Source organism: Haemorhous mexicanus, chromosome 11 (assembly GCF_027477595.1).
Source record: "Haemorhous mexicanus isolate bHaeMex1 chromosome 11, bHaeMex1.pri, whole genome shotgun sequence".
Classification (NCBI taxonomy): Eukaryota; Metazoa; Chordata; class Aves; order Passeriformes; family Fringillidae; genus Haemorhous; species Haemorhous mexicanus.
Window position 1 is genome coordinate 11500955 of NC_082351.1, and position 26725 is coordinate 11527679.

The 26725-nt window shown below is 36.8% G+C and overlaps 1 protein-coding gene across 1 annotated transcript in view; it reads right to left on the reverse strand.

Moving 5' to 3' along the window:
- ERC2 (ELKS/RAB6-interacting/CAST family member 2) overlaps positions 1–26725 on the reverse strand; it is a 398530-nt gene that overhangs the window by 222116 nt on the left and 149689 nt on the right. Inside the window, exon 11 of the mRNA XM_059856421.1 lies at positions 14327–14462. Within this exon, the coding sequence (XP_059712404.1) occupies positions 14327–14462 (136 nt within the window). The remainder of the gene's footprint in view (positions 1–14326; positions 14463–26725) is intronic.

Sequence of the window (26725 nt, forward strand, 5' to 3'; positions counted from 1 at the left end):
ACTAATTCTATTTTTTAAAAAACAATTTTTCTTGATTTTTCCAATAAGTATATCACAGGACATGTGGAGGTAGTTTTCCAAAGCTTATATGGAACTCTTTTTAGAAAGACATGACACATTAGTCCAGTTCTTAGGCAAGTTAGAAATTCTCATATTTCACCTTTAATTTTCAAGAAGGTTAGCATGAAAACTGCTTGGTATTGAGAGGAACTTGGCATGACTACAAACTCACCCTACATTTAACAAGAGCTTGAATTTGGTGGTACCTTTCAACCTGAATTATCCTCAGATCCTAGGATGACAGCATTGTTAATTTTAGTAATTGTTGTGCAGCATCTTCTGCTGCCACCTCACTGTGAGATACATCTTCCAATACTTCACCTGTAAAAAGGAGTTCTAGAAGCAGAACCTACCAAGTTCTTTTTCTTTGAATACCTGAACAAGAAATAACTTTCATTTTTTTGACCTCATGACCCCATTTTCTGAAAGCACTCTTTATATACCTTGATTATCTTTGGCTCCAGAGATTCTCTGGCTGGCTTCTGCCTTCTGACACATTTGAAAATGACCGGTTTGAGTGCATTTCATTACTCATTCCTTATTGTTCTTCAGGCATTTCATTGTTAGCCTATTTGGGCTTTTTTTACTTGCCAGGTTTTATGATTCTGTTTTTTTCAACTGGACAAATTTCAGTTTTGAGAAAGTTGGTTTTGTTTTTGTTTTTTGATAGCTTCCTTTATCCTGCTGTTTAATTGTGCTGGTTTCCGTTTGGTCCTATTAAAGCAGTTTATGATAGGTGGTATCCATTTCCTCTGAGCCAATATAATTTTCTTTAAATACCCTTCATGTTGCCTGTAAAGATTTTATTCCTTTGACTGTCTTTTTTAAACAGTTTTTGACGTGTAACAGCAATATGGATGCTGAATGCGACTAAGACTCAAAGTCTCAGAAAATGCATGCTCCCTTAAGCAGACTTCCATTGGTTCATATTTCAAATATAAATCCTGTGAAGTAGAGATACTTTCCAGAAATACGCACACACGTCTACATTTACAGTAGTCAACATAATTTGTAAATTTCCTTCTGGATTCATACTATAGCTGACATATTCACAATATGACTAGATTTTGTTTAACTACATTAAAAAAGGTAGTGGAAAATGAGGGGTATTTTCCCTTGGGAATACATATTCAGTGCTAAATATCTCAAATTTTCATGCAAACACTGAGCTATTTTTCAGCATCCTAAGATTTACTCGCTCACTGAGTTTATAACTGATTACATTTTCCTTTAAAGCACAAATGCTATAGTTACATTCTGCCTGATTTACTGGCTTTCAATCACTACTTGAAACATCTATCCAGCTGTTTTATACTCGAGAACTAGTTTGGGGAACAATAAATTTGAGGGGGAAAAACTAAGAAAACAGATGACAAAATAGAACATAGACTCTTATCAGACACACCAGGACCTTCAGAACCTTGCTAGATAACACAGGTTTATACTTGCTTTATCCATATCATAGAGAACAAATGAAGAAATGGTCACTGCACATAAAACACAGGTAAAACCTGTGGAGCAGAATTTAATACATGCGCACCAGAGAGATTTCTAGACTACCCATTAAAACTACTCCTTCCTTTCTCAGAACTTTCCATGTAGCAATACTAATCCAATACCTCTTCATTGAAAAAGATAGGGAAAACAAATATATTACATAGTAACAGTGAAATTGTTTAAAATATTTTAATTGAATGATTACTACTCAACTTTTTTTTTTTTTATTAAAACACTGGTTTTAGGTAAAACATCCCCCTTTTGATCTTGAGGTTTTTGCTTTGATTGCTCGAATATTTGAGTGATGCTTCCAACTGAGATGAAACTCAAGGGTACAGATATTTCTGGTAGGCTCTGCTTGGTTAAAATACTGAGTGGAGACAGAGCAAAGGATGTACAGAGGTTCCAGAAAATCTTTGAATTTCAGCATTTCTCCCTCACAGACTGAAAGATTTCTATTCTTATTTTTATTTGGATTTTTTTAGGTTTCTGTGTGAAATAAGTAGGTCAAACCAACTGTAAGGTGAAGGACACTGCGTACATAATATAGGTGTAGGTTTACCACCTCCATGCCCATCCCTGGGCAGAGGTCAGCCCCAGGCTGTCAGAATTTGATCTCTTGAATGGACCTGTGGATACATGGCAGCCTCAGGTCCCACCTCCTGGAGCTCCTGTCTGGTTCCCCATCCATCACAGGCCTGCGGGCAGCCCCCGGTGCCAGCACCCAGCCCTGTGTGAGCCCACACGGAGGGAGCCCTGTGGGAATGCACCCTCTGGCGAGGGCTCAGCCTGGGCCTGGGAAGCCTCTTGCCTCGCTCCCTGAGGGACAGCTGCCCCATGAGCCACGGCCTGAGTGCCTGTGTCCCCTCTCCATGGGGCCCTGCTCCCTCAGCAGCTGCCCCTGCCCCCGCGGGCTCCTCGGTGTGCTGGAGGGTTCTCAGAGCCCAGACCCCAGCTGCCCCGAGCCCCTGAGCCGTGTCCCTGCCACCATGCTGCCCCAGCTCTGGACAGGCCCCTGAAGAGCTCACTTGGCCCCATGGCCAAGGGGTCACTCCCCAGACAGCGCTCTCAGAGACAGGAGGAAGGACATTGCTGCTGGCAGTGCCACTGCCCCAATGGCACCTCCTGGGGCCTTCCCAGCCCTGCCTCGGGCCCTGGGCCTCTGTCCAGCTGAGCCCCTGTCCGCTCCCACCCCCAGGGCTGTCCCTGGAGTCCCCCCGAGCCCAGCTGCAGCCTCCTCACTGCCACCACCACCAGAATGTGTACGGTCCCTGCTGCTTCTGGTATGACCAGGAGAGCGCTGCTGCAGGGTGATTCTGCACTGGGAAGGGGCAGAAATAAATGTTCTTCAAAGATCTTCACATGCCTGTTATCACATCCTGGCTTCTCAAAGTACCACAGCACAGAGAACAGGGAAATCACAATTTGTGAAATTATCCAGGACAGCAATTACATGGAACTTTCTCTTTTAACTCTTCAGAAACTTTTTCAGGATGCGAGATACATTATTTCACTTGACTGTCCACTGGATAATTTGGGTTTTAATTAAACAGGTACTTCATACACATTTCAATTACAGAATCACACAATTCCAAATATGCTGAGTTGGAAGGGACCCAAAGAATCTCTGAGTCCAATCCTGGCCCTGCACAGGACCATCCCCAAGAATCACAGTGAGCTCCTGAGAGCACTGTCCAAACACTTCTTGAACTCCGACAGCCTTGGGGCTGTGACCACTGCCCTGGGGAGCCTGTTCAGCTCCCAGCCAAGAACCTTTTTCTAATATCCAACCTAAACCTCCCCTGACACAACTTCAGGCCATTCCCCCACATCCTCTCACTGCTCACCAGACAGAGATCAATTAGATAAGAAAAGAATGCAATTTGCAGTTGAAAATTGGAATAGAGCATCTTAGAGCACCAGCAATACACAAGTTAGCTTATAATTCATATCTAGCAGAATGGATCTAGGATACCTTCACCAAGGTATCCATTTAACGTCTTCACAGCAAAGATTTCAATGCAGGAATCTACTAGGTGATGTTTTATATGATAGATTCCTAGTATTCTTGTGATGCACTTACCTCAGACTGAGAAAAAAGACACCAAAGAGGAGTTCAAGTTGCTAGTTATCCTGCTTATGACACTAATTATTTTAGTGTTTATCAGTTTCATAAGAAAAAGGTTAACAAAGCCATCATGTATAAAAGATCAAAGCCTATGTTGAAAGCACAAGAGCCAGACAGCAACCTCTGAGCAATCTTTTCTAATGTCTGTATTAAGAGAAATAATTATATTTGCTAGGACTTGGCAGCCAAATGTTCTTATAAAAGAACACCCAGACAGAAAAGCCATTTTTGACAAGCCTTAGAGCTGAAGGACTTTCTCAAAAATTACAATTCCCATCAACAGATCAGATGTAAATGATGAATGACAATGGACTGTTTCCATTTTTACTTGAGATCTGCTTTCTCAATGACCTTTTAAGTTTATTTTTTGTCTGTACAGGGTTTTTTTAATTATTTTTTCTTCATGTGAGAAATCTTTGTCTGACAAGGCAGTGGCAAAAATTGCATTAACTTTAGTAGAGCCAGGAATTCACCCCATATGCAAGAACACACAAAATTCTTTCTTCAAAATGAAGAGACTGTAGCACTCATGTGACACACTATTCACATTGTTATAATGTCCCTTTGAAGTTTAAAAAAACAAAGAGGAGGAGGGGATCACAAACACCTGGCTTTTATCTCTGAAGGAACTTCTAGATGGCTAAATTATGGTAATTCTCAATATGACAAAGGTATGTGACAGCTAAAGAGGAGGTGTGAAATGCTTCTTTCATTATGCCAATATGCAACTGTGAAAAGAAACATAACTACCTGATGCCAAATAATACTGCTCAATAAAACTTTACTCCACCAAAGAACAAATGAATTAGAAAAAGCTAATTTCTAATTCATGTCACTAAAATGTCATAGAAATACAAAGAGTAACTCAAAATGTCTTTTTTAAAAGGCAATATGACAAAAATCTGCATTCTGTGCATAGTTGTGACTTTTCAGATTCAAAATTAACATTTTTATAGCTCATCTACATTGGACTAATACTTTAAAATAAGTTAATTTTCCCCCTATTTATAATTTTTAAAGGTGTCATAGGAAAAAAAGCTCTAATTGTATTAAGACATTTATTTAGTGAAAAGATTGATATTCAACAATATCCCAAATCTGTCAAGCTTTCTCCAAGGTGTTTGTAGAGGAATCTTTGTCAGATGCAGAAAGGTAAACAGACTTTCCCAAGGAAAAGAATAAATGGAAAAATATAAACAGAAGTAATGGATCAAAGAAATGCTTGTTAAGGACCCTAGCTGTAACTTGAAAGAAGAACTTTCTATAAAATTTATTACACTGCACTGCAGTGTTTGTTGTTGAATTATCTGATTATCTTGACAATTCTGCTTAAAAAGACAGCTGCCACCAAACTGCAAGTATCAGTACTCTTCTATTTCTTCATGTGCAGCTATTACTCACCATCCTCTGAGAATCAAGAGACTACTAAATTGCAAAATAACTAATATGGTGTGTGGTTTCCCTTGTCTTCCATGTCCTAAACACAAACTTTTGATCTCTCGCTGGACTAAAAACTGTATCAACTTCACTTGCACTATGTACCTCAATCAGTAACAATTCATTAGCAACATTTTTAGTATCATGAGTAAAATATTCTGAGTCAACAGTTCAGACAAGTAAAAGGAATACTGACAGACAAAGTCTGTGCTCCTTAATTGTTCCATCTCCCATCTGGGACACTTAGCACACAACCTTTATTTCTTATGCCTCAGTTTCATTCAATACATTACTGATAAGTCTGTTCTTCAAGATACTCAGAGATCTATTAATAAAGCTTTTTTTGTGAGGTTTGAAAGTTCTTAATTTAACACCAATTTTTTTTTTTTTTTTTTAACCTCAAAGATATTTGGCCCTGGATTTTTCTACTGAAAGAGAGGTTTGTCATCTCTCACAAAAAGGCTTCTCAGAGTAAAGAGGGGATTACAATAAATAATAATAATTTCCAAGGTAGAACAAGACTATATATGAAGGTGTTTTGCCTTCCTTCTCTTTCCAGTCTGCACACAAGAGAGCCTATAAGTAATAATGTACAAGGCTATTACTACAGAATACTCATAACGAGAGGTAAGTATAAATTGGCTTATTAACAACCAACCAAAATAGTTCTACTTAGACTTACTCAAGCAGAATGTTTGTTGCTGATCACTTTTATTAGTACCAGACTTCAAAATTATCTATGGAGAGAGACAAACAACAGCAGCAGCTCTCACTGGTTACTAAGCAGGTAAATTCAAAACCAAATCATGGAACTAGGAAGAAATCTGAGCTTGATGCAGAGCACAAGAAGGTTTTTGAAAACCTGTTTATATTTTTGCCCAGCCTATCAAACTTTCAGCAAAAATGTTATAGCTTGTGGTAAGCTACAAACATAAGGAAGTATATGGAGGGAGTTTGCACAGAAGTTAGGTAATTGGTAATTGGTGAGGTAATAGAACATATTTACCTTTTTTGCTTCTTTATATATAGAAAAACAGCTTTCACTATATATCCAGAGGTAACATTTTTAAACAATGCCTAAATTGGAAAAACTGTGCTAATACTAACTGCCATTACACCCTTTTTATATTACAGGGTTAAACATCCTATATTCATCTTATATTGAAAGCAGCTACACAAATAGGGTCAGACATTTTATTGCAATTTCACTTTGTAGAATTTCAATCTAAATCATTGCTTTTGTCATTGATTATAATTTATGTCATATAGAGTGTTTAAATACATAATTTAGTAACATATTAGATGAGCTGTAACTCAATGTAAAAGCTAAAAATGAGCTATATGTGGAATGCTATATTGGACAGTCATGTGCTGAAATACTAACATCTAATATAATGAGGTTATTGATGTAGAGTTGACATGTAACTTGATTTGCAGATGCCCTACTGACTAACCTTTTGCAACTATATCTCAGTGTAAACCTGTGGTAATTATTGCTGGGTAGGGAGAGTTGGTTTAACTGAACTACTTCTTTTGATGCATGTGAATGCAATTGCCCCCTGGAGACTACAGGAGTCCTGCATGTGTGAGTTATTACATACTGAGGGGGAGAAAAGAAAGTTATATTACATTCAATTTTTTTCTGTTTCCTATTGTTGCAGGTTTGTTTTTTCCAACATTCCCTTCCAGTGCCTTGCCATATATGCCCTTTTCAACTAAAAAAACATATTAAAACACATAGTAGAAATAAATTATTTAATTTCAATTAAAATTTAATTTAAACATAAAGTACTTGTCAATAGTTGCAAGTTTCTAAGTAACTGCAAATCAGGAAGTCCAGGTTTTATTCCTGGGTAACTAAAGCCAGGAAATAAACATTACATAGACAATACTGAAAAACATCAAGTTTCTGACTTAACTGTAGAAACTGAGAAAGATGAGAAAGTCAGTATTCAGAGTGTCTGACATGGGATGCCATACAAGCCTTTGTAATAATGCAAAAAGTGTATTAAAATTATACATAATATTCTATTATACTCTGTGCTTACATAAAACCCCCAAATTAATAAGATTGTGATATTTCTAAGAATAAAAATTGTGTTTGTTCTTTTATACTTACTTGTATAATGGAATACACTAGTCAAAAGAAAGGATATGACAACTGCATAGAACAGTTTTGCTGATAATGCTTTGCCCACTACATTTTTTCATATTATACGTGGTTAGATCAACACAGCACAGAACACTGCAGGACTTCTGTCAAACCACTACTTCTGACAACTCACCAATTATGACAAAGAAAAAAGGAGGCTCTGATTCTAGCAGAAAGTGGTCTGCAAGTGAGATTTTCACTTATTGTCTACAGGGACATTTTATAACAGGAGTGGTTTTGGCTTCTGGGGATTACACTGCACAATGAAAACAAATGTCAAAGTAAATCCCCCCAAAAAACCCACTTCTGGTATTGATCCTCAGACCTACCAATCAACCTTCCTGCCCTCTGTACATTCTCAAGTACCATTCTTCATCTGAAACCTTTTAGAAATATTTTCTTCAACATAATCTTAAACTACTGGCTGAAGTTCAACACACGTTTCAGTAACACATATGGAATTTATCCACAGCATAAGGAACTTCAACAGGCCAAGGAAGGAAAATTCCTACATGTCCATCCATGTTTACAATCTGAATTTGTATTTATATTATGTTGGAAATCTGAAGATAGGTACACTAGCAGTGTCTTCAATATTCTTACATGTGTTTGAGTGGATTATCCTGAGACTTGTAAGTATACATTTCTAATCTGGTAATAATTTTTTAAAACTTTGCACTATAGCATCACAGCTTTATTCATTTTTTTCCTAGTTCCTAGTCTCCACTACTACACTTGTGAGGTTTTTATAGACTGATTATCAATGAGTACAGAAAAGACTTTTGTTAAATGTCTATTAAAAACGTATGTTCAGCTCCATGAAAACAACCACTTCAAGAAAATGCAATTCCTGCCTTTTTCCTAGATATTTACAAGGAAAAAAAAAAAAGAAATGGTTCCCTGAATTGTGTGGAGCTTAAATTATGCTACACACTTTGCTGAAGGCTGGACATTTTTGAACTTGTAGTTTCTGCTACACTCTACCTGAGCAAAATCCACCTACAACTAGAGAAGCAGAGAATGCCAAAGTACCCATGAACACATCACTACTGCTCACAATTGTGCACTTTGCTGAGTTCTCCCCATTTTCTAGCTCATAACTCTTGCTTTATAAGGGTGAAGCTAACTGATACGTACAGAAACACTAATTTTCTTACAAATTGACTAAACTTCAGCTTAACCACTCCAATACAAAATGTTACAGTCCCCAAAGAAACTGTAGTTTAAAACATACATAAAATAATAACATACAATAACATATGCTAGTTTTAAGGCATTAAAATGAAGAGAATTATGTAGATAAGTTAGAGAAAACAGGCATAAAATACTGACACTCATTTCTTCATATGTTCACTCATTAACGTAATAGATTATATAGAGAGAACTTGGCCAAAAATATTTCAAAAATTGCTTACTTGCACTTGAAATTAACTCACTTGTTAAACAGTATTTGCAACAGCTTGAACAAATATACCCATTCAGAAAAAGAAACCAAAAAATTTAGTGCAAAACTTTAGAAATAAAATTGTTGCTGAAATTATTTCTGTATGGGCTGCAATAGTAAAGACAACATCTGTAATACAAGATGGTCACAGTCTTGAATCTTAAGTGTCAGATGCATCATTACACTTCTGCTTTAATCATAGAAAAGCTTTCGTAAAATTAAGTTTTTAACTCATTACAACCATAATATAAATTAATTTCCATTCTGCATTTTCCCCAAACAAAGCCATGGGAACTTAGTTCTCCCTGTCGCTTACCCCACTTTCTGAATTTCTCACTGAAGTGGCTCCAACAAACACCTTACACAATGACTGAAGGACTTGGTGCATCTGACTCTTATGCAGGCTTACAAAACCACCAACTTTTGTTTCAAAATATTCATATATGATAGCAGAAATCTTAGGGAGAAGGAAGACCTTCACAAGCATTGCAGTTCACATCTCCCTCTTGTCTCTAAACATATTTCAAAAGTTCATCTACAATATATCTCATCTGTGTGTTCTGATTGCTCATATTATTAAGAAAGGAAAATTGAGAGAGGTCACCTTGCTCCCCTCATCCTCTGTCCACAACAGAATGAGAGGTACCCAGCAATTCTGCAACTCTACACACCAGAGCTAGACCACAACTCACAATACACATAGGCACATCATGGAAATCACAGCAGAGGTGTAAACAGGTAAAATCCCTATATTACCTCTGTCTGCCCCCACAAAAATTACCAACCTTTAAAAGACAGAAACATACAGAACCCTGAGAATTATTAAAGCTGTCCAGAAAGATATTGGTCCAACTTAGGACAGATTAAATTAGATTAAATTAGAATTTACTTTTAATACTATAGCTCATTTTTTTAATCTCTTTAAAGGTTGTGTTTTGTCACTGCATATGAATTTCAGCAGTATTAATACAAAGCTGTGTGTTTATGCAATGAATTCTCTCCTGCCTTGTGTCAGCTCTATACAGTAAAGCCTGTCTGCATAGCAGTCAGGACTGCTTCCTCTGTCTCTGAACTGATTACACTGCTCTGTTCATTTTTGTTTGCAAGACTTCATCTCACTCCTTAACTTCCTCTTTTTATTTATATTATCGTATCAAAGCTTTTGAGACAACACAGCAGGAAATACACTGCATTAAGAGAAGTCATAGCAAATTCATAGTAAAGTCTGATATACCATGCTGTTTTATAAGACACAGAAATAACATACAGCAATGTGCAATATCTTAGGTACATTTTGTATTTTTAGATCTATTATGGAATTGAGGATTATATGGTGAAGCACACAGTGACAAAGAAATCCAGGGTTAAAGATTCATGCTGACTAGCTGTGAAATCTCTTGGGAGCTATTTTCAGTGATTAAGACATCACAGATATTCACATGGCAAGAATCAGAAAGCAGTAATATTAACTAGCCAGTTTTTTATCTCTTTTGACAGGATTCCTCCTGATCATGCTTTATTCATTACCTAAGACTAAATTTCCAGCCAGTACAGAGCTATTGGAAAACTGGAACTCTTGCCTTGCCTCACTACGTCCACAAAAAAGCATGACTGACAAGCTGAACTCTGCTTAAAAAGTGAGGTATTTACACCTGGAAAATGTACATGTGTACACAATCTGTTCTACAGTACTGCAGGCATAAACCATTGATCAAGCTGCCTGTATATGATATTTGAAATCAATGAGAACTACACATTGTCTCACTCAAAAACAATTTTGTTAGTGAAATATCTCTTTTCCACATGTGGATTTCCAGCCAAAGAAAACCCAAGCTACCTCAAAGAGAATTGTGACAAATTACCCAAACATTTAAAACATAAGGCAAGTCAAGAACTTTGCCAGCAGATGAACTGGAAGAAAGGGGGGAAACACCCAGAAGCTGCAGATCAGGGCAGAATAGGGTATTAAACTTACTAAACTTCTTTTCAGGTCCATCCCTGTACCTTTTTTTGTGACACATATGTATTGGACAGTTTGCATAAAATTTCAAAAAAGAAGTGTTTCTAGACTTAGATCACTTACTGATATATTACATCTATGAAAAGCATAATTAGACAACAGTGTATATTCAATTCCCTTTGAGGCTATGAGACACATGGGAATGCTCTTATTGCACCCTCATTGCTTACTCTAAAGAAACAAAAAGACTTTGTTGTTGTTATTACAGCAGATTTGAAAATCAGAATCAAAACCAAATGCACTTAAGTTCTCAATGTTATGCAAATGTTTCCTTTCCCAATTCTACTGAGGTACCAGTGTTACTGGAAGAAACATGTTCCACACAAGAATCAAGAAAAGATTAATCTCAGGGAGTAAAGAAGTCTCACATCTCTAAGGTTTCAAGATCCTGTAGAGACTTGAAGAATTATGCACAAATCTATACCATGGTATCTATATATTTCTTAGCTCAGTGTTTCTCAAAAAAGCTTATCATTTTTAAGACAGACTAAAAAAAGAGAGAAAAATGAAGGCACGTTAGATGCACCATTCTCAAAGAAATTCATGATAAAGTGTTCAAGGTCCAGCTCTCCTGCTGTGATGCTTTGTGTAATATATGACCATCATGTCTGGCAAGATTTGCACAGGTCTGCCCTTGATTTGTGTTAAGAAAAAAACAAAAAAACCTCATAACTATTCTTCATTCCCAAGAATTAATCTGGCTTCCTGATGTTTCCAATTTTACAGTGATCCAAAGAGCCCCTCAAAACCACACCTGAAGCATCACTCACAATTACAGCTGAGGCAGACAAAAGTGAATTCCCTCCCTAGGCATCCCAGAGCACTCTCCATCACAACAGTGGCCCTGCAGTGCTGTGGGATGGGGCCACAGAGACTCAAACCTGCCCTGCAAGCACTGGCACATGAAGCAGCTTTGAGAGGTTTTGACCTGACACCAGTACACATGGTGCTACAAGCCTCAGGAACGAGCACACACTACTGAAGCTTCCAAGAAACTCCAGCCTTCTGAACCTCTGCACAGCCATCAGAAACAGCTGGATGGGTACAGCTTCAGCCCCTGTGGGAGCTGTACAGAAAGGGTGGCACTTGATAGCCTCAGTTTGCCCTAGGCAGGCCCTGGATGGTCCATGGACAACCCTGCTCACTTTCTTATTTCAACTTTTCCACTACTTCTGCAAAAGGGACTGAGACTTGGCTGCAGTAAATGTAATTTGACCAGTCTGACTGCTCTTCAATTCTCAGCTGAGCTTATCACAGCCAGCCAACAGCCAGCTTATCACAGCTAGCCAACAAATACAGTCATTACATCAGGCCAGAGAATTTTAGGATACACTTTTCCCCTAACAGCTCGATACATCATTCACAAATGAAACAAGTACACTGCAGACACAAGCACTGTGTGTTATAAATGCATATAAATGCAGAGTGTTTCCACTAAAAGCAGTAGAAGTTATTAAGAGCAGTAAGAAAAGGTGGTCAGGTCCCTATGGTTTACTAAGATGCTAATTAAACATTTATTGAAACACCAGCTAATACTGTTTTAAATTAGCAGATCCATAGTACTCCCAAATTTTTTTTCAAACTATATGTCACAGCATTTGTCTCCCCAAAAATGCTGCCTCATTTAAATCCTTAGATCACTGCTGTTACTTTTTTACACAAGCAAACCCCATGAAGGAGCAAAGATTTTCTTAAATTACAAAAAAAATTTCCTTTCTATATCAAGGCTAAGTGACTGGAGGATTAGAATTTGTTTGGATTTTCAACAAGTCAATCACCTACTTATCAGATTCATGTAAGACTTGATGCTCTCACCTAGCATTTGAAACTACCTTACACATAAAAACCAAATAAACTGTACCAGTTTAAGTACTTTCCTATCAGCAGAATAAATGGGCATCAGTCATGTCACCTGCACGGTGACATGACTATTCAATGTCACAGCATTTACTTTATTTGCAGTATTTACTACATTGTTTTTGGAGATCAGCAAAACCTTGCAAAATCTTACAATCCCAGGGAAACTCAAGCTTCCATGCACTTTTCAGCACTTAACCACTTCAGTTAAGAAATGCTTGAGAAGACATAAACCAAGGAAATTGGAAGTCTTTGACAGAGGAAATACATCAACTGTTTGTAGCAGCAAACTGATAACAGCAGCTGATTGCCTGTACAGCAAAGAAGGCAGGATCATCCCTACCAGCAATCCAGCAGCACAGACAACCAAGGCTCCCTTTCTCCTGCTCTTCTTGCAGCTACAGGGAATGTAATACATTACCTAATATACATATATATATATATATATTTCTGAAAGTAATATTTAAAAATATTGACATTTTAAGGCATAGTAACAAGAAATAACTGTTCTTGGTCTACTGGTTTTCAGAAACTGTTCCTAGTGTATAGATGTTTTACAGGAAGTGAATGGAACAGAAGAACTATACACCAAACAGGTATTTTCTTTCTAAATTCAAGCCATTCAGCCACACCACCTCCATCTGCTAGACCCAATCTCATCTCATGAATAGAAACCTCCAAGTACAGCAGTTACATCAAGGATCCTGAGAATGGCTTCTATTCTCCAGTCATCACCCCACGTTAATAGATTTTCAAAATACTGAAAAATAAGCTTAATTTATTCTCTTTATTGAACCACTATAATTACAAGTAGCTGCTCAACACTGTAATTTAATTTTGATATATCATATTGGCAGACCAAATCCTTCACAAGCTTTTATTGCTCTATCCTGTGCACTGGAATGCATGGTGATGCAATCAGCATGTAATGACCAAGGCTGTAAAATAAACATAACACTGCCCAGATGCATAAATAATGTATCATTTCCTGAACTTGATTCTGACATAAAGCTTCACCAACACAAGCCTAAAGAGAGATGTGGTGTTAATTTTTCCATTTTGCATATAGGAACACATGAGAAATACAACCATATGAAGCATGAGAGGGTCAAATTCCATCCACTGGAATTTTTCCAGAAACACATTATATTAACCAGATCAAGGCAAAATTGATATTTTGCAGTGTAAATTGCCTATAAACACTGGGCATGGACACATTGATGTTGTCAACAGAAATCAGCACTTCTCTTCGTGGTTTTTCACACTCAGATCTCAGAGAATGCTTTTTAAGTCAAGCATCAAATTTGTGGCCTTGAATACAAGCTCCCTGGTATGTAATGTATCACTTAAACAGATCAGTTTAAGAACATTCATTTCTAAACCACCAAACTCAGTAACTTACAAACTGTAGAAATTCTCCAGGAATAAGGCTCAAAGCCTATGTGAAACATTGAAGCTATGTACTTGAACTTTTCTTTCCAACTCTAAGAAAGAACAGTTGCTGACATAGTAACTGCTCAGAGGTCTTCAAATTCTATTGGTTCTTTCCTTACCCTAAATAGGAAATATTTCATGGATACAACTGAGGTGAGCAGTCCATCATCTGGTAGAAAAGAAAGGAACCATCAGCTCTTGTGAGAACAGATTCATTACACACTCTGGAACACACACACTGGAACTGAAGTGTATTTTCTTAGATAGCTTTAAAAAAAAATTGAACAAGAAACTCACTTGTAAATGTTGAGAGTTGTCAGTCATATTGTCCTCTCGCCTACGAACTTCTTCCAACAACTGTGCATTCTTCTTTTTCTCCAACTGCTGATTGTGCTTCAGATTGGCAACCTTCTTGTTTTGGTCTTTCATATGTCTAAGAATTGCACACACACACCCATTAGTGTTAATGACTGCAAGCACTTCTTTTGCAATAGAGATTATTTCTGTGACTACAACACAGGACATCAATTCTCCAACAGACACAAGTTTTCCAAGCATCAGATGTAACAATAAAACTTCATGTTGTTTTCAAGATGGCATTTCAAAACAGCTTTCAATTATAGAGTGGTAGAGCAACTATTTGGGCTGACAAGATTTCCCCCTTTTTATAATTTCCTTGCTAAAACACATACATGTTCTGAGCTCTATGCAGAAAAATTGTTGAAAGAGGGAGATGATCCAACATTCCTTACACACTCTGCATTCAGGAACAGTTTTAATAGGTGCTTCAAGTATCCACTTCAAAGGAAGCAGAAGGTGAAGGTGATGACTAATGTACATTGTGAAATTACATTTTTTAAAACTTGGACTAAAATACAGTGTTTAGGTGGATTAAAGTGTGATGGAGTAGGAAGTCAGGTCACAAATATGCCATGAAGAATAAAGGATGCCTTTACAAATAGCTTTGTACATGACAAAAACATTTCTATCATTTTTTATAATGAGACTTCTTTCTAAAAAAGACAATTAACAAACCAATTTTTGAGCCATTCTAAGGAAATTAAACAATCTTTGCCACTCTTACATGTTCTCTTTTGTTAAGACTGTATTAATAAGAAAGAGTTAATTGTTTCATTTTTAAATATCTTTTATTGTAGATGTTATTCATGAAGTTACCAGAAGCATTTCTGAGACTTAGTATACACTTTTTTAAGAAAGAAAGCAAACTAATTTTGTCTGTCAGTAATGAGAACATACCCTTGCAGTAATACTTCCTACCTGCTTGAATTCTTAAGTATTATTTTCCAGACTTTCTTTAACATGAAGGAATTTGCTTCCTTTTATCTATAAAAAATAAAACTCACGTGCAAATTCCTAATGAGATCTACTCAGTAATCCTATTGTGGTAAAAGAAGAGAATATTATTCAATGCCCAAAAAGGACCACTGAAAATCCCTCCTTTGCTTCCACATCAGAAGCAGAGAAAAAAGTTACAGAATACATTTCTTGCACAGATTTTATTATGCTAAAGAAACTGAGTCATTCAATATTTCCTTCTATCACTGATTGCTTTGTCCTACCAGTGTTTCTTTCAGTATTTATTAATGATCAAAAATTAACAATTAATTTGCAATCAATAAATGTGCCAGGGTATTAAAAATTCTTAAAAGACACTTCATATAAAAGTTTGTAAGTAGAGCACATAAGAAAAAATCCAATCAACTACAACAAAATAAAAAAGTAGCAGAAACTTGCCCAGGAAAAAAAAAGTATGGACAGCTAGTTCAAATATAGGTAATTTGCTTGCAGCTCCAAGTGAAAATCAGTTCCCTATCATGAGTCTGTCTCATAATTGTAAGCACAGACTTAGCATAAAACCAAAATGAATATTGGAAAAAAAACATTTCCACAACTTTATATATAAATGTATTTGGCAGAAATTTTGGTGGTGCAACATGGCTTTGTGCTGTTAAAACATAAATTGGTTTCCAATCTCATGTTGAGTAAATGATAAATTCATTTGTATTTAATCTCTAGAAGAAGTTCAATTGTATGCCAAGGCTAGCTGCTTCTTTCATCACCCGTGCCTCACACAACTTCCCATTTCAGCTTCTCTAACACCACACTGAAAAGCAGAACATGGTAAAGCTGCAAAGGAAAAACTTCTGGTGCCTGTGACAGGCAAAATCTTGAAGAGAAGGAAAGAAAAGAAAGCTCTGCCATAGACTATCTTAATGCCACAACTGGCTACATACCTATGGAAATGAACAGGAAATGCTACTGTTAAAAGCCCAGATGAGTTCTCTTTAGGCCTGCATTAAAAGTACTGGGGGAGTTAAATGCAGCAAATATGTACAAAAACATATTTCCTACCAGTTTTTTTTTTTTTAATGGCAAATATCAAATACAATCCTTGGTTCAGTAGAATTTTTTACTTGCTTGCTCTGGAATGTTTTCATATGGATCTACTGTTTCTAAAATGCTTTTGAATAAAATAGTAGATTAGGATAAGTAAAAAGTATGCATGAGAAATAGAAAAATTTTTGGGAACACTACCCAATCAGTATAAAATGATGCCATGACCACAGAGGACATATGATAAAATGTTCACATAGCTTACTAGTGCTATATGCACAGTTATGTCTACATTACTCTTTATCATGTGGAATTCATTTAATTTGTTCTGCTACACTGCTTGAATTTAAAGCTCTAAGACCAAAAAATTCATTAGACAAAATAAAATTAAGACTACTGCTTAAGACATGTCTTATAAATCTGAAGTGTACATTTCAGGGGTCTGCTCAGTAGAATTCCTCCTACCATCACAAGTTAATAATTTTCTGCTTATGTAGCATTTTCTGATAGTGTAATTGCCTCAGAGTAGGAAGATGAAATGCACAGCTCTCTCATTCTCCACATTGTTATACTTCATTTTGAAATTGGGCATCTACTCTCTTTTAGTGTTAATTTTATTATTTTATTATTATTATTTATCTATTCTCTTTTAGGTTAATTCTTTAACCTCTGAGCCAGACATTCCAGTCATCCCAAGCTAGTTAAAACCCACCACTCTGCTGCATTTGTGATTTTACAAACTTCACAGAACTTGAAAGCCAGGCTACAAAGCAGTTCTGAAGCACCCAAGCCCACAGCACACTGAAATAGTGCCAACACTACACTTGGCTTAAAGAAATGATGTTCTGAGCTCATAAACATTTAAGAAACAAAGCAGATGAAAAAAGCAGCAGAGATGACTAACTCTCTGCACAGATGCTTAATCTCGGCCAAACATGAAAAAGTAGGATTAATGACAGTTTTTCAGATAACAAATTTACATTTGTTTGTGTTTCTATGGTTAAAGCCAGTCAGCAACTGTTATAGAATATCTAGCAGCTTAGGAATAGAAAATAATTCAGAGTGAAACTAAACTGTCTTGGAAACAGAGCTAGAATATAAACATACCTTGAATAGTGTAAAATAATTTGGGAAAAAAAAAATTAAATCAGTTCTGTTCCAGAATCATAAATTAAAGGATGATATCCTAGGCATTTCCTGACTCTTTTGATAATTCAACATCAGAGATATGAGGATATGCAGTATCAGCAAACACCCCATGCCACATAAATACAAGATACCCATAACACTGGCAGTTAATAAAGAAGAGATGAACACCAGGAAAGAGAAAAATTTCTAAATAAAATCTTATTCCTTTAGTACATTAGACATCCTCTCACTCTTAAAGAAGAGAAAAAGATAATATAAAGTAATAGAACTCTTTTAGAAGCTACCTTACTACTCATTAAGTTTATTAATTTAATATACCTAGATTAACTGAATCATTACCTAGATTAACATTGCTCTTAACTGACTATTCATTCTCCTTAAATATGAGACTCCATAAAAATCAACCTCTTCCTGAATCTTTCTGACTTGGGACAGTTTTTATAATCTTTCTCAATACACAGAATGCTCCAGAGTAATCAATTTTCACCTCACCTGGGCACTAGACTTAAAATCAGGTATCTAAATGACAGCAATGCCAACACCTCTGTTTTTCTCAGCATTCAACAATTTTTTGAGGAAAGTGGCCTCAGAATGCCAGTGCTGGAGTCAGCAGACTGCAGCAGCTCTGACTTCTCTGCTGCTGAAGAACCATCCTCTAGGACTGCTAAATATTTAGATACACTTAGTGTATCACAGATCCAAGCACGACAGGAAAAGACAAAACATCCTCAAAGAGCCCTTCAGCTTTATCTCTTATGACATCCAGTCCAAAGGACTTAGAGCCCATCCATCTTGCTGAGCAAACAGCAAGATGTCCTTACCTCAAAAGCACTTTTCATTCTATTTAATCTTTTAACTGAAATGTCTCAGTAGCAAACAGACATCAGTGCCATGGAGACCCAGACCCTGGGCCAGCAGGAAGTTAAACAGCAAAACAGGAGCACCACTTAGTTCCTGCTGGTATGAATGGAACTGTAATGACTGCACTTTAACCACGTTTGGGGCTTTTTCTTCTTCTGGAGTAGCACACAAATTGATCTCACAAGTCTAACTACAGGACATTTAGCTCCTTCAGTTCAACTTTTTAAGACTAATATTAAACACCAAGTTTCTGCATAGACTTGAGCAGCATTCAGATTTTATTTTACAGTAGTGTGTGTTGTCTAACCTCCAATGCTTTCATCTCTGATAGCTATAGAGAATCACACTATTTCATTAAATTCCCTGCTTTAATTAGCCACCTGGGTACCTTGGCCACAAAGCTGGTAATGTCAGCCAAAAAAAGTGTTACATGTTAGTATAGCCTTTACTCTATTTCATAAAGGTTTTTTTTCCCTCAAAGCATCCAAAAAATGCAGACATGCAAAATACTCCCAAGAGCAAAATCTGTAACATTTTCCAAAGGAATATGTCTCTGCAATAATTTTAATCACTTTAAACAGCATTGCAATGGGACCAGCTGTCTGCAAGTCAATCAAAAAATTCTCCAGTGTGTTAGGGAGCTGTGCTCCTCAGCAAATAAAAGATTAAAAAATCAGAGTGCAATGAATGCTTTCAGGGAAACACACACAAATAAAAATCAACTCCAAACCAACCAGATCTATTTTATGAAATACAATTTAGTCAAAACAATTAATCTATATAAAAAAGAAAGCGTCAAAAATATGGTTTAAAATTCAATATAGCACACTTATTTTAAATAAACAAACAGCACCCAATGTTCTAGGCAGGCACTGGGTAGAGTATTACCATCACTATCACGTGAAATTATTATCTCTTTCTCCTTTATAAATAGTCCACACTTTTACAAAGAATTCATGTATGTGATCAATGAAACAAATCTTAACATTTTACTGGGCACTCTGGGTCTCAGCAGCTAGTCATGCAGAAGACCTGATCCTGTAAATCCCAACCATGTGAATGTCCATTCCAAATTACATTACTTCAGTAAGACTCAGTAGAAATATTCCTAGCAGCTCAGTTCTCACTATCTTAAGAATGAGAGTCCAGGCAGGTGCTTCACTGAGTCATGACTAAACCAGCATTAGGTCAGTGCTTCAAAATTCAGGTCTAATTTCACTGAAATCCAAAAGCTAAAATTTTATTAAGATATAAGCAACTTAAGTATTGTTTCTAGCATTTCCATAGAACACAAATGTATTTGCTACTACCTATCTCTAAACCTGAAAAACAAAGCTGGGTTGGACTTTGAGAGACCAAAATCACCACAAGAAATGTTAAGGGGGTACTGACAGACACATTCCTGACACAAACAAGGACACTGTTTGTTCACTTACAGCCCAGAGTTGGATTTTTCTGTACAAAATATATATTATCAGGATGAGAAAACCTCTACCTGTGACAGGCTGAATTTCTGATACAAAGAAATCAAATCTCAAACAAAATCATTTTTTTCTAAAAGAAAGCCCTCATGCTTGACTGCTGAACTGATTTTATAAGCTAGACATGGTCACTCTAAGTTTTATAATATGATAATAAAAAACTAAGCAGTGACATTCTGTGCTGTCATTTGTGTTTAAAACTTTCACATTGAAAAAAACCCAATCAAGATCATATAACCTAAAGAATTATTAGTGTCCAAGACATCTTTTTAAATCGTGTGTCTCCTTATTCTTAGCTTTTCTTATTTTTCTTTAGTTAGCTAATACAATTATCACACTGATAGCAAATTAAACACCATAAATGAATAAAAAAAGCAACGATCCCAACCATTAAGAAATTATTTGGTCTATCAAATTTAAACATTAAAATCAGAAATACTCCTAAAATACCCCTTTAAAAGATGACAGATTAATACAGATCACTACATAGGCACAGGGGAGTAAAGTGTTTTAAATGAAAACTTCTTAAGGGAAAAATAAATAATAAACAAATAAGCATTCTTTGGTTTTGTTAAACTTACTCAAAAGAAAGCAAGCAAAACTAAGAATTTTTTACATATCTGTTGTCATAAAGACCACATCACTTTGGAGGAATACTTCATCCCAAATGTCAAGGAATTCCTTTCTTTGCATATCTGATTAACCTACTACCATCCTATAGAAAAAAATCCTGTATATCCTCTCTCAGCATTTCCCTTCTTACCCTCACAATTCCAAAGCAGAAAATCTAGCAGACCTTATTCCATCTCTTTTCCTTTTCTCTTTAAAATAACTACATTTTCCCCTCTCTCTTTCCCACTGCAAAGGAGCAGGAGCAAGACTTCCACTCCCTTTACAATTGCTTCATCTCCTAACCTGTGTGACAACATAATCTATTACCCACAAAAATTCATTTTTAAAATTGTGCTATTTGATCCTGCAACTAAAAAAAAAAAAAATCTATTTTACGGCGACATAAAAGGAAGTAGCTCAGCTTCCTTAGCAGATCTATTATCATTTGGGATGACAAAGCAAGCTTGAGTAGATGCCCCCTGGAGAGACAGGAAAATGTTATCAGCCTGTGGCTGGATCTGCCAGGAAGGCTAAAGGGACACTAAGGCTTTCCCATAGAAAAGAAGATTATGAAAACTGAGTAAAATTTTGGTGCCTTTTGAGCATGAGAATTTGGAAGCAGGTCATTCTCTCTGGTTAATGTTGACCAAACTGACTTAAGGTAATAAAGGTCACTACTTTCCACATGCCTGAAAAAATACTATCACAAGAAATTGATATTATCTCTGACTGCAGAAGGATGCTTGCTCTTCTTTCTGCCATTCACCTGATGCTGAGACTATGGCAAACTCCACATCACAGTTCATCTGCTCATTAGAACTGGCAGGCACCCCTCTGTGTTCTCTCCATATTTCTTTGATAGAAAGAATTGGAAACAGAATGACCAACACAAACATGGGACACAAAAAAATCACCTAAACCAAGTAATATTAAAATAATTTTTAAATATCTAGAAAAAACCTTTAATTCCTATATCCCTAATTCTCCAGTTGAATGCATCATGCCCAGAATTAGCAGCTAAGATAAGTGAATTTTAGTATATTCAATGTTTTCATTACACTCCCAGCTCCTGTTACTGATAGGTCACACAGCTATTTCAGTTCCACCCAAAGGAGCCCACAGAGACCTATAGGTCTCAAAAAAAAAAAAAACCAACCTTCTTCCCATCCCCTTACACTCCCCCCAGTTTTAAATCTCATCATTTCAATTGCCTGAAGGCTGGCTTCAGGTTTCTTCACACTCATATTATGACAATTTTTCAGTGAGACAATTGTTTTGCCCCCAAATGCACCACAAACCATTATTGTCCTGGGACAACTGAGAACTCTGCCTGGCAGAAATCAAGCAAGCGTCACAGAAGTCACTGAAACATTTCTCACCTCACAGGCAAAAACATGGGGAGGAAGGGTTTACCTAACACACACTCTGGGAAGTTTTCCAAAATCTTTATTTAAGAAGTGTTTAGTCTGACACAGTTCCCTCCAAAGCCCTGGAGAGATGCTAGAAATATCCATGTGAGGATAACGCATGAATGAAAGAGACGTACTAAAATCCTGTTCCAAACTATGGTTCATGTCACTTTGTTTCAAGGCAGATCTGCACTGCAACCACGGAAACTCCGACCCAGCACTGCTGTCTTCCTCAGCACATTCCTGCTGGATGACACTTTACATGAACATGTGTGAAATTCATACCAGAAGACTCATCTGTCACACATCTCTCTCCTACACCCAGGATTGTCGTGCATTTTCTTCTGATGTTCTTCTTTTAAAAAAACCAAAAAGCACTGCTGATGACAGCACACTAGATGAGAAGGATATTTGATCTGATTTAATATGGCAATTGCTTGCTCAGCTATTTTATTAATTGAGACCATTAGCAATAACTGTAACCAGTTACTGGAAATAATTTGTTGCCTGAAATTTGCAACCAAGAAGTTGAAGCCCTGCTACTGGTCCATCAGGTCCTTCCCAGCTGTAGTCCAGAAAAGCTTTTTAATTCAAATTACCAAACTAACAAAGCATCTCCACACAAACAAACAAACCAGAAAAAGCAGCTCCTGACTCTTTCCAGTTTTTCTCTGCATCCAACTGCTCCACAGCATGTCCAGCCCAGCCTGACAGCAATCAGGATCACACCTCCTCCGCAGCACTCCACGTTTCATTGCAATTTCCTTCTGGATCAAATCTTTTGACTGCAACTCCTGGCTCACCCTAGAAGTTCTCAGGATTAATCCAGCCATTATCATCCAATACACAAATCAAGCTTTCCATGCTTTTGTAGTAACTTCTTCAGACCTCCAAATAAATCAGGTACCCTTAGTATGATTCTTGTTTAGACATACAAACTTCTCCTTATTATAAATTCAGATCAGAGCACCATCACATTGCCCAGGCATGCTGCTCCTGCACTGGGAAAGCAAACAATATGAGTGGAAGGAGTGGTTCCACCTACAGCCCAATTCCTAAATTTAGTACCCCTGTATCTTTTCAGTAACAGCTTTTTAAGGGCAAGCTGTGCTATCTCACAAAGATTCTTTACCACACACCCCTCCACCATGCAGAAGGAATCCTGACAGCACTGAGCCCAGCAGCCACCAATACCCCCAGGGAGCACTCTGGGGCTACTTCATGCACAGGTTCAAGAGGTAGAGAAATCTGCCCTCTAGATCTTGCCTTTGAGGAAAAGTAATGGAGGCAGCAGGTCTGGAGAAGCATAAGAAATGTTGATGTCTTCCATCAGTAATCATGAAACAGAAGAGTAACAGCTCCTTCTGTTCTCTCTTCCCCAACACAGAGTTGTGGTGTCACATCCAACCAAATCCAAAGTTGGTATTTTTCCTTCTGTGAGGTAAAGCTCTTTCCTCCTCATATCCACTTCTTTCTGCATAACCATTTACTTTATGGAGTATTTACCCTCCAAATCAAATCTCAAAAAAAGCAAATCACTGAGAAATTGCAAAATATCCTTACTTATTTAAATAATTCCTCTCTATTTTAACCTTTGCATGGCTTTCAGTTAACTGAAAGGGAAAGTCCAGAACAAGGCTGACAAGTTCAGTAGTGAGTGGGATGAAAGTGCATCATCTTGTCCAGGGCCCTCTTTGTATCTTTAGTGTTCATCATTTTGATTTCTGCTTATTTTGTAATATAATATTTCCCTTTTTTCCTTCAAAGCAAAATAGCAAAGAAATAAACTTTCTACTTAATTATTTCTTAAAAAATGAAATTTACAGAAGTTTAAAACCACACATAAAATCAGCTAAATCTATATAATCTCATCTCAAAAAGTCATCCCTTTCAAAATGTTTAAAAGCTAAAACATTGGTTCTGCATATGTAGCAAACAGACTAAAAGAGAATGACATGTCAGCAATCTGCCAGTTATCCAACATGACAACTGTGTTTCTCACTCAGAATAACCAGTCTCTCAGAAGAGTAATGTATATCACAGATTCTCTCAGTTTTCAGGAGTACACTATCTCCATTTCTCCAGGGACATTATCTTTGAACAACATATCACTCTGCCCTTGGAACCATCAAACTGACATTTGACAAAACTGTGGACGGCTTGTAGGTTAAATTTAAAACTCCACTGAACCTCCCCTTGCACATCTCACTGAGCTCTGGCCTCCCACAGAAACAATTAGGAAGGCCAACATCAGAGCTGGTGGGAAACTTTCTAGCACTGGTCAGTACAATTCACATGGAAAAAATCCATCTCCTGCTTATCTGCATTTAGAAAAGTTTGGGGAGTATATAACTTGCTGTAACCAAAAGGTGTGGGGATGTCACTGTACTGCTAGTTGTACTCAGAATATTTTTATCTTGTACAGGCAGGTGCACATGAAAGCATTATGCCAATATATTTGATTTTCTTATTTTTCATCAGTATCAATAGCCTACCACGTTTTAAAACTGTTGCAGCATTTTTCTAACCACAGAAACCTCATAGGAATATGGATGACTAAAATGACAGCTAAGAACATACTGATCAGCAGAAATTATGGAAATGAATAGATCTGTTTCTTAAATTAAGTTTTGACCTTAATGAAGATTCAAGCTGAGAAAACTTAACACTTCACTGAACACCCACAATAAATTCTAATCATACTCTACAACTTCTCTGGGACTCTAGGGATGGAAGTTGGCAGGGGTTATGCAGACAGTTTGCGTCAACAAGGTCAGTTGGCTTTTTAGGTCAATAAAACATAACAGAAATTGCACCTCCAACTGCTGAACAAATGTTTCTGCATACCAATCATTGAATTCCAGTGAAATCAACCCTAATGACAACCACATAGCATAATGCCTTTCTTTAGGCTCTCTTGAGCTAGAGAGAATTTCAATCAATGTTGAATATGCTCTGGTAGAAATGCAAAGTGGTCCCATTCAGACAATAATCTCATCATGGCCAACTCCATAATAAATCCATTTATTTAACTTCAGAAAGAAAGATTCTGAAACTTAATTGTTGAAGTATTTTCACAATCTGGGTGTAACAATTCTCCCCTCAAGCACATAAAAATATACTTGAAGTAGATAGACAGTAAATTTAGCATTCATCCAATTCTTTACTGAAATCGATGAGCCCCAAATTTCAGGAAAAAAACTTTTCAGGTGGAAAGTAACTTGTGATTGTGACATACACTAAAGAACATCAGGAGGAAAAAAAGTCTTGTCTTCTTTTTGCAATGAGCCATCTTTAGTTGTGCAATTTGAAGACATTCCTGTCAGAGACTTCTCTGACATGCCTGAACTGTGAATTGTGCTTGGTCTTGACTCTCCCAAGAGAAAACATCAAAAAAATGTTTTAAGACTTTGCTAACTTACAATTTACAGCCACCCATAAGCACAAGAAAGAAAATTAACACCAGGGCCTACTAAGAGAAAAAAAAGGTCAACCAGATCAATTTTTGCTTCCAACAAGCACCCCAAGACATGGAATACTTGACAGGCTTACTCAGAAGCAGTGTGCAGAGACAAATGCCAGTTAAACTAATCTACAACCTGGAAGAATTTAAAACATGAACCTGACTAGATGAGGTTACATCCAAACACAACATAAAAACACCTACAGACAACTCCTTTACAGTTATGTGCTGGTCCAGAATCTGGCCAGCAAAAAAAGCTACAAGTTTCTAAACCACTGCAACTCTTCATATTCTGTTTGTAAGCAGTAAAAGGGGCAGTGCAAAGTATTAAGAATAAGTCTCTGATGTTCAGTATAAATCTCTCTGAATACAATTGTCACTGTTCATTACCTGCTAGATTGGGCTATCTACCAAAAATTATTCCCAATGTTAAACTTCCTAAAAAAAGATAACATAAGCGAAACCAAAAGAAAAAATTTCACACAAAACAACATATGAATTGAATATGTTGTTAATACACATTTTTTCTTACAGGCATTCAAGAAAAAAATTCATTTACTGGAAAGTTTCTGGTCTAGAAATGAAATGACCAAAAACTTCACAATAGGGACAAGCAGAATAAAAACAACAAAATACAAACAGAAGTTAATAATGTGGAATCAAAACAACCAAATAAATGAAGCATCAATGAAAACCTTCATTGTGGAAGGAGCATTAAGTAGGAGAGCAGAAAATACTGACCTGGAAGTCAAGCTGGTTGGAGTAGGGATGAAAGCAGCAGTTTGGAGAAAAACAGATAGGGAGGAAGACAGCAAAAGAGAATAAAGGGAAGAACACATTAGTTCTTTAAAAATATAACAAGCAGATGTTATATTAGCAGATTATTAAAAAGAAAAAAAAAAAAAAGAAAAGGATAGGGAAGGGAAGGAAAAGCAGGAACTAAAATGAAATTTCTGCAGAGCTACATCCTTCCTGTGCACTGAAGAAAACAACTTTTAAATCAAAAGGGTATCTTGTCATTGGTGGACAGCAGAAAGACATCCATCTTTATAACCATCCAAATTCATATACACACCAAATAGAACAAATAAATTGGATGAATTTGGTAGCATTTGCTGCCCCACAAACATCATGTCATATGCCACAAAGTCTTTCCTTTGAATTGTCACAGGCTAGTGACCCTCATTCATTAACTCTTCCAATGGCAGTCAAAGCAACTCTTCCAATGGCAGTCAAAGCAGTTAAACAATTTGGCAACTTGTTCAAAGATATTTAGAAGTTCACAAAGCACTGTAGCTAATAATCAAAGATGAAGATTTGACACCCCACCCCAACCCAGAAATGCAGCCCCTTCCAATGCTGACAG